The following is a 13,925-nucleotide window of genomic DNA, read 5'->3' on the forward strand; positions in this document are numbered from 1 at the left end:
ACGCAGCAGTTGGCACCTGTGTTTCTTCATCATCAGAGACGTGGTGAGGTGGTATTCCCATGTCCTCATCATCAGGAAACATAAGTGGTTGTGCGTCAGTGCATTCTATGTCTTCCACCACTGGGGAAGGGCCAGGTGGATGCCCTTGGGAAACCCTGCCAGCGGAGTCTTCAAACAGCATAAGAGACTGCTGCATAACTTGAGGCTCAGACAGTTTCCCTGGTATGCATGGGGGTGATGTGACAGACTGATGGGCTTGGTTTTCAGGCGCCATCTGTGCGCTTTCTGCAGAAGACTGGGTGGGAGATAATGTGAACGTGCTGGATCCACTGTCGGCCACCCAATTGACTAATGCCTGTACCTGCTCAGGCCTTACCATCCTTGGAACGGCATTGGGCCCCACCAAATATCGCTGTAAATTATGGCGGCTACTGGGACCTGAGGTAGTTGGTACACTAGGACGTGTGGCTGTGGCAGAACGGCCACGTCCTCTCCCAGCACCAGAGGGTCCACTAACACCACCACGACCAGGTCCGCGTCCGCGTCCCTTACTAGATGTTTTCCTCATTGTTACCGTTCACCACAATAAGAAAAATATTATTTGGCCCAATGTATTGAATTCAAATTCAGGCCTTTTTTTACAGACACCTAACACTATCTGGCTATCTATTTAGGTACCGTATTACACTAATAAAGGCACAGCAGTAACGACATATTTAGCTGAATATAAATTTGAGGCCTATTATTTAGACTCTGGGTGACAGGTATACGTTTACAGACAGAATTAGACTTGGAATTGCACAGTAGCGTGTGTGTAAAGTTATTGAGAATGACCCTATCAGCACCTTGAATCTAATATACCCTTTTAATGAATAGATTTAAAGTAGCCCTGATACAGCAGAAACCACTAATTTAGGAAATTGCTAAGTTGGGAATTGTATTTCAACCCTGAACAAAAATATATCCTTTGCCAGACAGCAGACAGTATTACAATTGGCTGGCCACAGCTGAAACACCAGATTTAGGGTACTGCTATTTTGGAAATTGTATTTCACCCCTCAATAAAATAGCAAGCACAGCCAAGCCCCTGATGTAGGATATAGCCAAAAAATAACCACACTATTGATGGTTAAATGCACTTGGTGACAGCTTGTCCCTGATGTAGGATATAGCCAAAAAATAACCACACTATTGATGGTTAAATGCACTTGGTGACAGCTTGCCCCTGATGTAGCATATAGCCAAAAAATAACCACACTATTGATGGTTAAATGCACTTGGTGACAGCTTGCCCCTGATGTAGGATATAGCTAAAAAATAACCACACTATTGATGGTTAAATGCACTTGGTGACAGCTTGCCCCTGATGTAGGATATAGCCAAAAAATAACCACACTATTGATGGTTAAATGCACTTGGTGACAGCTTGCCCCTGATGTAGGATATAGCCAAAAAATAACCACACTATTGATGGTTAAATGCACTTGGTGACAGCTTGCCCCTGATGTAGGATATAGCCAAAAAATAACCACACTATTGATGGTTAAATGCACTTGGTGACAGCTTGCCCCTGATGTAGGATATAGCCAAAAAATAACCACACTATTGATGGTTAAATGCACTTGGTGGCAGCTTGTGCTGGCGCACCACAAGACACAAAATGGCCGCCGATCACCCCAGAAAAAAGTGACTGAAAAACGCTCTGGGCAGCCTAAAAACAGTGAGCAATTGAATAGCAGCAGTTCAATGATCCACAGCTGCAGATCGATCAATGAATGAAGTCTTTTGGAGGAGTTAATCACTGCCTAATCTCGCCCTAACAGTCGCAGCTGCAACCTCTCCCTACACTGTTCAGAGCAGAGTGACGTGCGGCGCTACGTGACTCCAGCTTAAATAGAGGCTGGGTCACATGCTGCACTGGCCAATCACAGCCATGCCAATAGTAGGCATGGCTGTGATGGCCTCTTGGGGCAAGTAGTATGACGCTTGTTGATTGGCTGCGTTGCAGCCTTTCAAAAAGCGCCAAGAAAGTGACGAACACCGAACCCGAACTCTGACTTTTACGAAAATGTTCGGGTCCGTGTCACGGACACCCCAAAATTCGGTACGAACCCGAACTATACAGTTTCGGGTTCGCTCATCCCTACTTCTAAGTACTACCCTGGCCCCCTAATTCCCCACATATGAACTCTATTGAGCATCTTTGGGACCACCTTGATCATTATGTTCGCTCTATGGATCCAACTTCACACACTCTCCAGGAGCTGTGGGATGCACAGCAGTTACTCTGGATATTAGCTGGCGGTCATAATAATGTGACTTGACTGTGTAGGATTAATCATACTTCAAAACTTTTAGTTTCAATAATAATTTCCTGACCATAGATATTTCAGTCCTGCTGTGACAGGACCAATATGTGAGCTGTCTACTAGAGCAATCAAATGTGAACAATGCTGTAGAAATTCTTATTGTCATGAGATTTCTCGTTAACCATATACCGTATATATAGGTCAGTGACAAATATCACCCTGAATGGCCAACCTAAATGGTATATAAATGCTCAGACTTCTGCATATCAAAACAGTTTGAGTGAACAGTATCCTACCAATCTTACTGCTACATGTATTTAAATAAAGGTAACTCATATCACGACTTCCCTTGTGTGCAAATATACTAATTTTAAGCAGTATCTAATGAGAACAAGCTAAATAGCTACCCCCCATGGCATTGCTTCAGTAAAGTTGCTTATTTTAGCAATGCGGTAGTACAAAATTGCAATTATGCATAAGATGAATAATGACTGCAAAAAGCTGAAAAAAATGCATTTCAGTAGCCATGCTACCCCTAGAATATAAAGATAGAAATATATATTCATAATTGTACGATGCTCACTTCTACCTGGAAAATATAAAATAGGAGAAAGGGTTTTTTGGAAGTTGGGAGGGTAAAGAAAGTAATACATCAAAATATACTTGTCCAGGCACTTTGTGTTGACACATCACACCACTGTCTCTACAGAGAGTTTGTACTTGCTTACTTAGGGGCCGAAGACCTATGCGTCAAAGGGAGCCTTTCAGTAATGCTTTGCATAGCAAAAGGTGTGAGAATCTTACGCGTAAGAAATTGGCAACTTGTGCTCACAGGCAAGTCTGGCCACTTTTACATGTGACTCCATTTTACAAAGGTGTTTTATAGTTTACATTTTATTTTATTAATAGTTCTTTATGTATGTAAGAAGTATATATTTATTTGAGTCTCTTTATATCTTGATGTCATGTTTCTTTAGGTTTTCTTTTGCTACTGACATAGCTCATGGCATGGCATATCTGCATCAACATAAAATATATCATTCACGTCTTAAATCTACAAATTGTGTAATTGATGACCGATGGGTTTGCAAAATTACAGGTAACTTTTATATACTAATTGTGTAGTTGATGACCGATGGGTTTGCAAGACAAAACGAAAGAAAAGGAACTAAGTTAGGCTCTGTACATACTTAATAATTGTCTTGTGTTAGAGGTATGCATCAGAAAGATTTCTCAAAGTATAGACACACAGAGGCATATATGTGTAAAGTTGCTAAAAAAAAAAAAAGCAAGTGAAACCTTTAATTGCCTGTAGATCCCCCTTTTGCAGGAATCACCTACACAAAATATTTCCAGTACTTGAAAATATTTTTTTTTACACTCCTCAGCTATGAAATTGGAACACCAAGATAAAAAAAAGTAATTGACTTATTGAAGTCACAGGATCAATAGATATGCTAATGATGTGCAAATGATAAAACATATTCAAAACATCTCGATCGCATATGAGCACCATGCACAGAAATGCATGCACTTCCACACCTTGGTATGCTATCAGTGAGGTTATTAATGGTTGTCTGAGGAATGTTCTGCCATGCTAAATGTAGTTGGGCACACAAATTATCAAGATCAGCTGCTGGCAGCTTTTTTTGCAATTGCCGACCATCATTGGTCGGCAATTACAAAAAGCGCTGCCAATAGCGGATCTTGATAATTTATGTGCCCAAGTACACTTTGGAGACATGGCCGTATCAGTGGTTTCACAACCAATGCAATCTAATGCCAAGCTGTTAGTGTACCTGAAAAGAAGTCTAGAGGGTCCCAGCTACTGTACATTATGCCACGCCACACCATAATCCTGTGAGAAGGAGTGGGGTGACGTTACCTTGTGAACACCTCCTTATGCTTTTGCGCATATGGTCTCCAGCCTAATCGCTGGCTATTGTTGCATCAGAGACAAAAGCTGATTTCACTGCTGAAGATGATAGACCTCCAGTCCAGCCTCCATTGCCACCTTGCTGGGAACTATAATATCCTTTGATTACTGTGGTGTGAAGTCAATGCAACACCTGTAGCTGGATGTCTGGTTTATAGCTCAGTGTCATGCAAACCTCTTATGATGGTTTGTGTAGACACTGGTTGCCATCCTAGACTTGGGATGTGACGTCCAATTTCACTTGCAGTACAGAATGTATGACTGCAAAGAAAAAAAAGGGGGTCAGTCAGCACATCCCAATACGCAGGGGCACGTTGCTATCGCTGAAAACACAACATACAGTAGAACAATACATGCAATGCAACAGCTCTCTGCAAACCAAATAAAGTGCAAAAATGCATTATAGTTGCTAATGCTATACTTATAAATAAGAGATGCTCGACATTTTGTACAAAATTATTTGAGCCCGTCTGCCACACGTCAAGGCGATCTCTGTAAGACGGGAACCTAACACTAAATTCCACCTGTTATGTGCCATAACTGCTACCATACAATTCAGGGAGTGTAGGTTCCACATGCATGCTGGGCCAACTTTGATTTTTATCATCTTTGGTGCCAAAATGGCCTCCATTATATCCAGGGAATGCAGGTACCAACATGCATGCCGGGCCCACTCCACACCTCTCCTGGTGCCAAATGGCTTCCAGTGAGTGAGGGAGAGCAGGCTAAGCTTTATACTCACACTAACACCATGACGGCTACCATACAATTCAGAATGGATCACTACACAACATTTTTCTACTCAAAGTGGCAAGAAAAGAGGGCGACAGTGGGGAAGCAGGCGGGCCAGTGGGTCCGATTGATTCCTTTTTCTACACCAGTTTTTGGTTGAGTTAAGTCTGCCTCTGCATAACTTTGACGCTTCCTCTGGCAGCACAGAGGGACTTGATAAATGACCCCCACCATTTTTTTATTTTGTCAATTTTTATAGTGTACCTTAAATGTACAGTACAGTTTTCTTCCATTATTGTGAAAAACAATATTCAGCCTTTTATTGTTTCTTGTCCCACGTGTGTTGCCACGGAAATTTGGTAAAATCCTGAAAGCAAAAATATTAATTTAATGTAAGCATAGCAACCAATCACAGCGCAACATTTGTCAAACTGATCTAAAATTTGATAACAGTTCTGTGAATAGTTGCAGTGAGAAAAGGTTTGATTTTTTTGTAAATTTATATTGTGTAGAAATTTTTTAACTTGTTGATTTCAAAATTGTTTGAACTCCCTAAAGTGGCCCACCAGGCTCCCCCTTACTAGAGCCCTTTCTGTTTGGTATATGCATAGCACTTACCTGATAATCAAGTCCTTGCTGTAATAGAATAGCACTGTCCATTCACTGACTTTCTAGTGAACCTGTGATAGACTTTATATACAGTAGCCAATCTAAGGAGGCAGAGCTGCAGGGGGAGGGGGATAGTAGCAACCTGAACAAATGATTGGACAGTAGGTATGTCTCAGACTACCGTACCTCAGACTCTATGTGCAGGCTTTGTAGCTGATCACAGCTCTGCCTTATGGAGCTGGCATAGAAAGCAATCAGGCAGCAACTTCTGAGAAAAATAAATAGAAGGTAATCATCCCTAAATGGTAGTGACCTATATATTATTTTTGAGCTCTTGATTGGACAGTTGCTTTAAAGGGGTTTTCCTAGACTTAAAAACTGATGACCTATCTGCCGATCAGGTGTTTGTGAAGGCAGCGGTGCTCACGTGGCCTTCTTGCTGCTTTCCCTAGGCCGATTGACTACATGGTCATCGGTCAAATGGCCTATGTGCAGCTTGGCCGCATTGAAGAGAATGGGGCTGAGCATGATACCAAGCACAGCCTCTATACTATGTATACCACTGTGCTTAGTGACTTCTCAAACAGTTGATCATAGGGGTTTCGGGTGTCGGACCCCCACCAATCAGGTACTGATGATCTATCCAGAGGTTAAGTCATCAGTATTTAGATCTCTGAAAGCCATTTTAAATGCTATGTATGTAAACACAGGATATCGCTGGTACACTCAGTTGAAGGCATCTATTTATATCCTACTGTATCTATCCGTCAACATACATGTTTCCTTTCAGATTATGGTTTGGACTTCTTCCGCAAACCAGTTTCAGTGGGCGATTATAATGCCTATAAAGATCATCCTGCTCAAGCGTACATACCCCCGGAGACTGCATCCTGTCACGAGAAATCTGCAGCTCTTGACATGCACAGGTATAGCATATCATGAAACACAAGAGGTTGGTGGAAATTTGTACCTCTATTTCAACCTTAACACAGCTGTTCATCTGACACATGGCACACTTTATTGCCTTTTTGTATCTTTTAGCTAATGGCAGACGTTTCTGGTATCCTTAGGCATGTTGTGTACAAGCTCCTGATTAGCCTCCTTGGCCTTTGTCTTCACCGTGACACCTATTTGATACATAGCACCTGTTGACTCCGATCTCAGTAGACATTCATTCAACTATTCAGCCATCCTAACTTTATATATTTTAACATATGAATCCCTATACAAAGGACATTTTAAGCCCACCTCCAATTTACTTATGAACCCCAAAAATGTCCACTTTGGAAAACATCCACCCACCACTGTAGTCTTTTTTACAAGACAACCCCACAAAATATTTTGGAAAGTGTGTAACGCAATACCCAATAAACTGCTTGTTTCACATATGATTCCAGCAAAAATACAGGACACCAGACCGCAAACTATAACAAAACCTGATAGACCCCATCATAGTAAATGGGGTCTGGTGGGTGATATTGATATCCAATGTATACTGTACCAGATCCGTCACTTCTATTTGTAAAAAAAAAAATCTGTTCCTCTACCAGAACAGAAAGATGATAAATGCTCTGCAGAAGTAAACCTAGCCTGTTTTGTTTCTGTCTTTGTTTTCATTTACTTTTCAGTTATGCCATTATTTTACTGGAAATAGCAATCAGAAATGATCCTGCTTCGGTAAGAAATATGTTTTATTGTATACCTATACACATGTACTAAAGAGATGTATGACGAACAGCTGTGAATTGAAATAAAACCGTTTTAATCTGGCCAGTAAAATTATTTGCAGCATAATCTAAGAGTGTATGGTGTTAAACAGTTGGCAAATGATTCTGTTTTGCTGTGTTGGTCAAAGAAGGTTATCAAACATGGGAAACATTTAGCTGCATAAAATCGATATTGCTGTAGAATAGAACAGAAATAGACTGCAAACTATTTCCTATGTGGTTTCCAAGTGTTCCCATAGTAGAAAATCAGTACGATTGTAAGATCTCTGCTCTGCGCTGACTATGCTTAGGAATTATATATATTTATAGCAATTCTACAGGAGGTGGGATCTGCACCAATCTCCAGAACATGATGATGTCTATGATAGGCCTTTAACCCTATGTGGTTGGCAACATCTATTTAGAAAGCTTTAGTTCACAGGATCACAGTATATCGTCTCATGGGTATTTTAAAGGGGAACCCACATAATCTTGTTTATGTAAGAGGTCGTTGACTGTCTTGAAAGTCTCTTTGCAGATAAAAATACAGACATATTCCAGTTTAAAGTAGATGACAGAGTTTGGTTGATGGCTACACCATAGAACAAGGAGAGGCAGAGTCTGCAGTATAGTTATGAATAAGGCTACTTTCACACTTGCGGTAGCTTTTCCGGCAGGCTGTTTCGGCGTGGGAACAGCCTGCCAGATCTGTGCTTCTACAATTCCACCGTGCCGCCGGAGGTCTGCTCCGGCCCATTCACTATAATGGGGGACTCCGGAGGTCTAACCGCAGCACAGCACACATGCCGAGAGGCGGCCGGACAACAAAACGCAGCATGATGTAGTTTTTGTCCAGCCGCCTCTCGGCATGTTTGCCATGCTGCGGCCTGAGCTCCAGACCACCCCCATTATAGTGAATGGGGACGGAGTGGACCTCTGGCGGCACGGTGGACTTGCAGTAGCATGAAGTCCGGCAGGCTGAAAAGGCTGCCGCAAGTGTGAAAGTAGCCTAAGGCTTCTTTCAATATGTGGTGGAGCAATCCAGCAGGCTGTTCCTGCAGAGGAACAGCCTGCTGGAGTTCTCCAGTTGAGATAGTGCTGTATAGTGCTGGGTGCCCGCTGAACCCTATAGACTAAAATGGGATCCAGCAGGAATCTGGCCGCACACCAGCATTTATGCTGAGTGGATCCCAGCTAATTCCCATTGCAGTGGATGGGTTCCAGCAGTGAACGGCTTAGCCGGATACTGAGAACTCTAGCAGGCTGTTCCTCTCCAGGCTCTGCCGCATGTGTGCAACTAGTCATGGATTGAACTGACTGAATAAGCTTAATTTAGAGGATTAATGGTTTTGTATTAGGAAAGGTATTTTTACCGAAATTAACACCTTGCTTGAATTTGGAATATGTCTGGTTTTGACGTTGCTCTGATTCTGGAACAAAAAGAGGACCCTTTCTCTAAAAGTATATATGCCTTTTGCTGTAGTATATAGATATTATTTGAAGGACTGACAAGCAGATGTGCATAAGGCATGATTTTACATTGTCTTTACCAATTATTTTGTTTTTAGTAAAGCCTCTACAGTGATAGAAATGTAAATGTATTTTATTTCTGTCCTAATTTTTGCCACTTGATCACATATTTTGCTTGATTTTCCACATATCAAGGAAGGGAATACGGCAATTGTTGACTATTTTTTTGTGCCATGCTTGTAATTTATGATCTACTTTGCTATCTCTTTTGTTATTTTTGTTACATAGAAAGATGAATCCAATAGTGCAGAGTACTGCTGCCTTCCTTTACCAGAGTTAATTAAAGGCAAAGCTGACAATACCTGTCCATGTCCGTCTGAATACGTTGATGTAAGTCACTATAATAATAGAAAACTAAATACAGGGTCTACACAAGTTTGACCATAGTTCACTGTAACAACCACCACTGTATATGTTTTATATAATTAAGCCTCCCAAGACAATGTATTGTATTTTAAAGCACACTTAATTTAGAGTTTTGTCACAGTAGTCTCTTCATTAATGGATATTACCTATGGTTTTACTTTAAACTAATATGATAAAACAATTTGCTTATTTTTTTTTTCTTCCAGAAACAATCCTTTTTGTCCATGGGCTGTGTCAGGAATTGCAGTTCATTACCAGTCATTTGATATAAGACACAGCCCATGGACATGAATGCACAGTTTCTGGAAAAAATGCAGAGCCTTTTTTCAAACTTCAGACAACCCTTTTAAAGAAGCATTCCAGAAAAAAATTATTTTGCTTACCTAGTGACTATAGGTTATTATTAAAGAATAGTGTAGGGCGATTTTATGTATACATATACTGTATGTAGGGGGCTCTCATGTTGGCTCCGTTTTCACCTCTGATTTGATTGCCATAAAGCAGTCTTATGTGCAGCCCTACTGTTCCTCTTACGGAGAAGTCTCCTCACATTGCACTGTCTCTGTTTTGTTTTATTTAAGGGAAGCTAATGATATATCTTAGTGCTATAAAACATATGTCCTTTAGTTCTAAAACTTCCCTGGAGACTCACTGGAGAATCTCCAGTGTATTCTTTGAGATTTAGTTTCCCCTGCCTCCTACTTTTATTTGATAATTGCCTCCCTGTCAGCTCTTACAAGATGGACACACGGGAGAGCAGTGTGAAGCTGTGTCTCATATGATACACTGAACATTCTGCACACAGCACCCACAGATAATAGAAATAGTTACTATGAGTAATGGAAATTTTATAGTACTGTATAGTACTGTTTGAGTACATCCAGGAAGCATTTGATACATGAAGATGTAATCATGTTGTTCACACGAAGTCGTCCAAACAGAGAAAGTTGTGTGTGAATGAGTACAGGCAGGCAAGGCTGGGGCCGTAATTAATGACAGAGACAGTAGTTGGACTTGAGCCCAGAATTTGGGGCAGAGTCCAGCTTTACTATTGTAATGGTGGCAATGAAGGGGCAGCACAACCTTAAGGGGGACACTAAGGGGCCACCACTACTGTATAGGGGCACTAAGGGGCCAGCATTACTATAAGGGGGGGCACTAACAAGCATGACTACTAGGTGGGGACACTAACAGGGTATACAGGCCCCAGGCTGCATTCTGTAAATAAATCTCTTGGTTCCTGTCTAGTAAGCATTTTATTTTCATATTGTTTTACATGACAGAGTAGATGGAAGGTTGTCTGGTGATCGTGGGTGGTCTTGACAAACCATGGGAGGGGGAGTTATGAAGAGGTTTCTGGGGGAGGCGCCCATTAAAGAGTTTGCTATGGGGTCCAGCCTTTTCTAGTTACACACAGGAATGTAGCTGAGCTGGGATGAAACAACATTGCACTGACAGAATATTGTTTTTGAATTACCATTATTAAATGTCCAAAAAATTGCTTGAGTACTTCTTTAAAAGGGTTTTACAAGATTTTTATACTGATGACCTATCCTAGGTCATCAGTATTCCATCGTATTTGATCGTGGGGGGGTCCGACACCTGGGACCCTTGCTGATTAGCTGTTTTGAGAAGGCACCAGTGCTCCTGGGCAGATGGAATCAGCACTCCTTCTCTCAGCTCACTAAGCACAGCGTTGCACATTGTATAGCGGCTGTGCTTGGTATTGTGTTCAACCCCATTCCCTTGAATGGGGCTGAGCTGCTTAAAAGTCACATGACACATGAATATGTCATCAGTCGGCCTAGGAAAAGCAGAGAGAAGGCCGTGGTGCTCACAGAAGCGCTGGTGCTGATCGGTGGAGTTCCCAGGTGTTGGACCCCCAATTATAAGATACTGATGACCTATCCATTTGCCTTCCTAGTACATTATTGTTCGCAGTCCTCTTACTATTTGTCATTGCTCCTGTATTATGTTTTGGTAGCCGAAGTAAGGAAATAGAGCCGTAATAATCATTCATTTTTCTACTGCCACAGGGGATATGATACAATTTATATAGGATGTAATCATTGCTACAACTATTATTTTACGTCTTGAATACAAATATGCTTTGAATATGTGAGAAAGATATAGGAAAACAGAAGGCCCCAGTCGGAAGCACTTGTGCTGTCTAATACTTAGATCACTTTATGCCTGTGTATTAAGTTAATCCAAGGTGACCTATTTCAGTGATATGAGAGCAGACCGTTCTCCCTCACATGGATGCTGTAATGTATCTGTATTGTGGATTTGCAGTTCATACAATTCTAGCACTGAAAAGACCCTGGATTTCCTTTTTATCTAATTTCTACTGCAGCTGATCAGACAGTGTCGGAGTCAGAACCCAGCTCAGAGACCAACATTTGAGCAAGTAAAGAAACTGCTGTACAAGATGAATCCAAACAAAGTAAGCCCGGTGGACATGATGATGACTCTGGTAAGTTTGCATTTCTGTGGCTAATTATTTTTTACATTTGGCACTTTATATACTGTAACATGAAAGAGTTGTCTCAGTCTAAACAACCATAGCTTAACCCTTTCAGGACACAGCCTATTATTTATTTTGTTTTCGTTTTATCTCCTCCCATTTACAATACCATAACTCATTTACTTTTCCACTCACTTAGGGCTTATTTTATGTGGGGCAAGTTGTAAATTTTAACGGCATCATATCATTTATAGTACCATATTTTGCATGGGAAAACATAAAAAAAAATGTTTGTGGGGTGAAATTGGGGGAAAAACCACAATTCCTCCATGATTTTTGTGTTTTGTTTTTACGGAATTCACAGTATTCTAAATATGGGTCTGTATAATTACAGTGATACCAAATATATATACAGAAATCACGAGATGATCACGGCACTCTATCTAAGGCTGATAGATTAGGGTGCGCATCTAAGTGCGTTCCTTGCTCCACCTCTCAGAACTAGTAAGTATTTGAATAATTTAGACAGCACTCCAGTATTAGATTAATGCTTTTTATTTGCCGGACATAGAGGTCCTTTTTGGAACTGAGGCAACGTTTCGGGCAAAAAGCATGCCGGCCATCCATGCATCTGTGCACACAACTAGCCTGATGAAGGGCATGCTTTTTGCCCGAAACGTTGCCTCAGTTCCAAAAAGGACCTCTATGTCCGGCAAATAAAAAGCATTAATCTAATACTGGAGTGCTGTCTAAATTATTCAAATACCAAATATATATACATAACTGTAAAACTTCCATCTTGAGGGCTTGCTTTTGCAGGGTGAGCTGTAGTTTTTATTGGTACCATTTTGGGGTACATATGATTTTTTGATAACTTTTTATTCAACTTTTTTGTAGGGCAAAGTGACCAAAAATGGCGAATCCGCCATTTATATTTTTCTGTCATGATGTTCACTGCACATAATAAATATGTTTATATTTTAATAGCTCGGACATTTTTGGATGCACAGATACTAATTATGTTTGGTTTGTTATATATAAAATTGGGAAAGGGGATGTTTTTTTTTACTGTAATTTTGAATCCCTTTAGGGACTGCTCCAAGTAAATATACATCAATGGTGCAGGAGGAGTGTATGGAGCAGGCTCTCAAGCTGAGCCCATGTATGAGAATTTGTAATGGGAAAAAAAATCTAAATGCCAGAATTTGTCTTTTTTTTTTTTTTTTGGGGGGGGGGGGGGGGGGGTCACCTTGTGTATGTACTCAAAAGTAAAAACTACAGCTTGCCCATCAAGAAAGAAAGTTCCGTAGACAGAAATATAATTTTTTTTTAGGGGTGTCACAATATTGGTATCACCGTAATCACACTCACACACAGAATAAGGGCCCATTCATACGTTCGGACTTTGGGTCCGTATCCGTTCCACAATTATGCGGAACGGGTGCGGACCCATTCATTTTCAATGGGGACGGAAAAGATGTGGACAGCACACAGTGTGCTGTCCGCATCCGCATTTCCGATCCGAGGCCCCGAACTTCCGGTCCACTGCTCCGTAAAAAAATAGAACATGTCCTATCCTTGTCCACAGTTGCGGACAAGAATATGCATTTCTACTGGGGTGCCAGCCCGGTGTTTTGGGGATCCACAAAACACTGCGGATGTGTGAATGGACCCTAAGGCTGTATTTTTAGTGCACACAGAAAGGCATATAAACAAAACCTGAAAGACTTTTGGTAGAAGTGATATTTTTTTCACCCCACAAAGAATTTTTTAAATAATTTTTTTTATACAAGATATTTTAATTAAAAAGATACAACATGTCCCCAGGAAACAAGCCCTCATTCAGTTTTCATGAATTTCTCTAAGTTATGGATCTTGGAGAACTATACGAAAACTGAAAATTGGCCTAGTGTCGAAGGGCTTTCAAGACCAGTTGTGGTCAACGTGACACAAATGTGACCCTTGACCCCCATCATGCAGCCACACATAGCATTACGCTAAGGCCAGAATAAAGCATGTCCAGATATACAGATGCAGCCGAGATAAACTTGATGGTTAACGACGTGTTAAGTAAAGAATGTCAAGGAAACCAAGATAATACTGTGCCGTGTACTATCACAGTCAATTTTAGCTCGGCTGCATCTGTACATGTACGGCTACCAAAAATAAAATTGGATGTCAACAGAAGAGAATAAAAAGTTCTGCACTTCTTCTTGATTTTTATAGTGGCACAACCACAGTGCCCCTGCTGCTTTATGGTTGCGAGAGAG

The 13,925-nt window shown here is 41.0% G+C and overlaps 1 protein-coding gene across 1 annotated transcript in view; it reads left to right on the forward strand.

The window, feature by feature from the left end:
• LOC122927542 (atrial natriuretic peptide receptor 2-like) overlaps positions 1-13,925 on the forward strand; it is a 165,986-nt gene that overhangs the window by 61,815 nt on the left and 90,246 nt on the right. Inside the window, exons 12-16 of the mRNA XM_044279476.1 lie at positions 3,287-3,408; positions 6,377-6,512; positions 7,215-7,263; positions 9,051-9,152; positions 11,545-11,664. Coding sequence (XP_044135411.1) covers positions 3,287-3,408; positions 6,377-6,512; positions 7,215-7,263; positions 9,051-9,152; positions 11,545-11,664 — 529 coding nt within the window. The remainder of the gene's footprint in view (positions 1-3,286; positions 3,409-6,376; positions 6,513-7,214; positions 7,264-9,050; positions 9,153-11,544; positions 11,665-13,925) is intronic.

The sequence above is a fragment of the Bufo gargarizans genome, chromosome 1 (genome assembly GCF_014858855.1).
Source record: "Bufo gargarizans isolate SCDJY-AF-19 chromosome 1, ASM1485885v1, whole genome shotgun sequence".
NCBI lineage: Eukaryota > Metazoa > Chordata > Amphibia > Anura > Bufonidae > Bufo > Bufo gargarizans.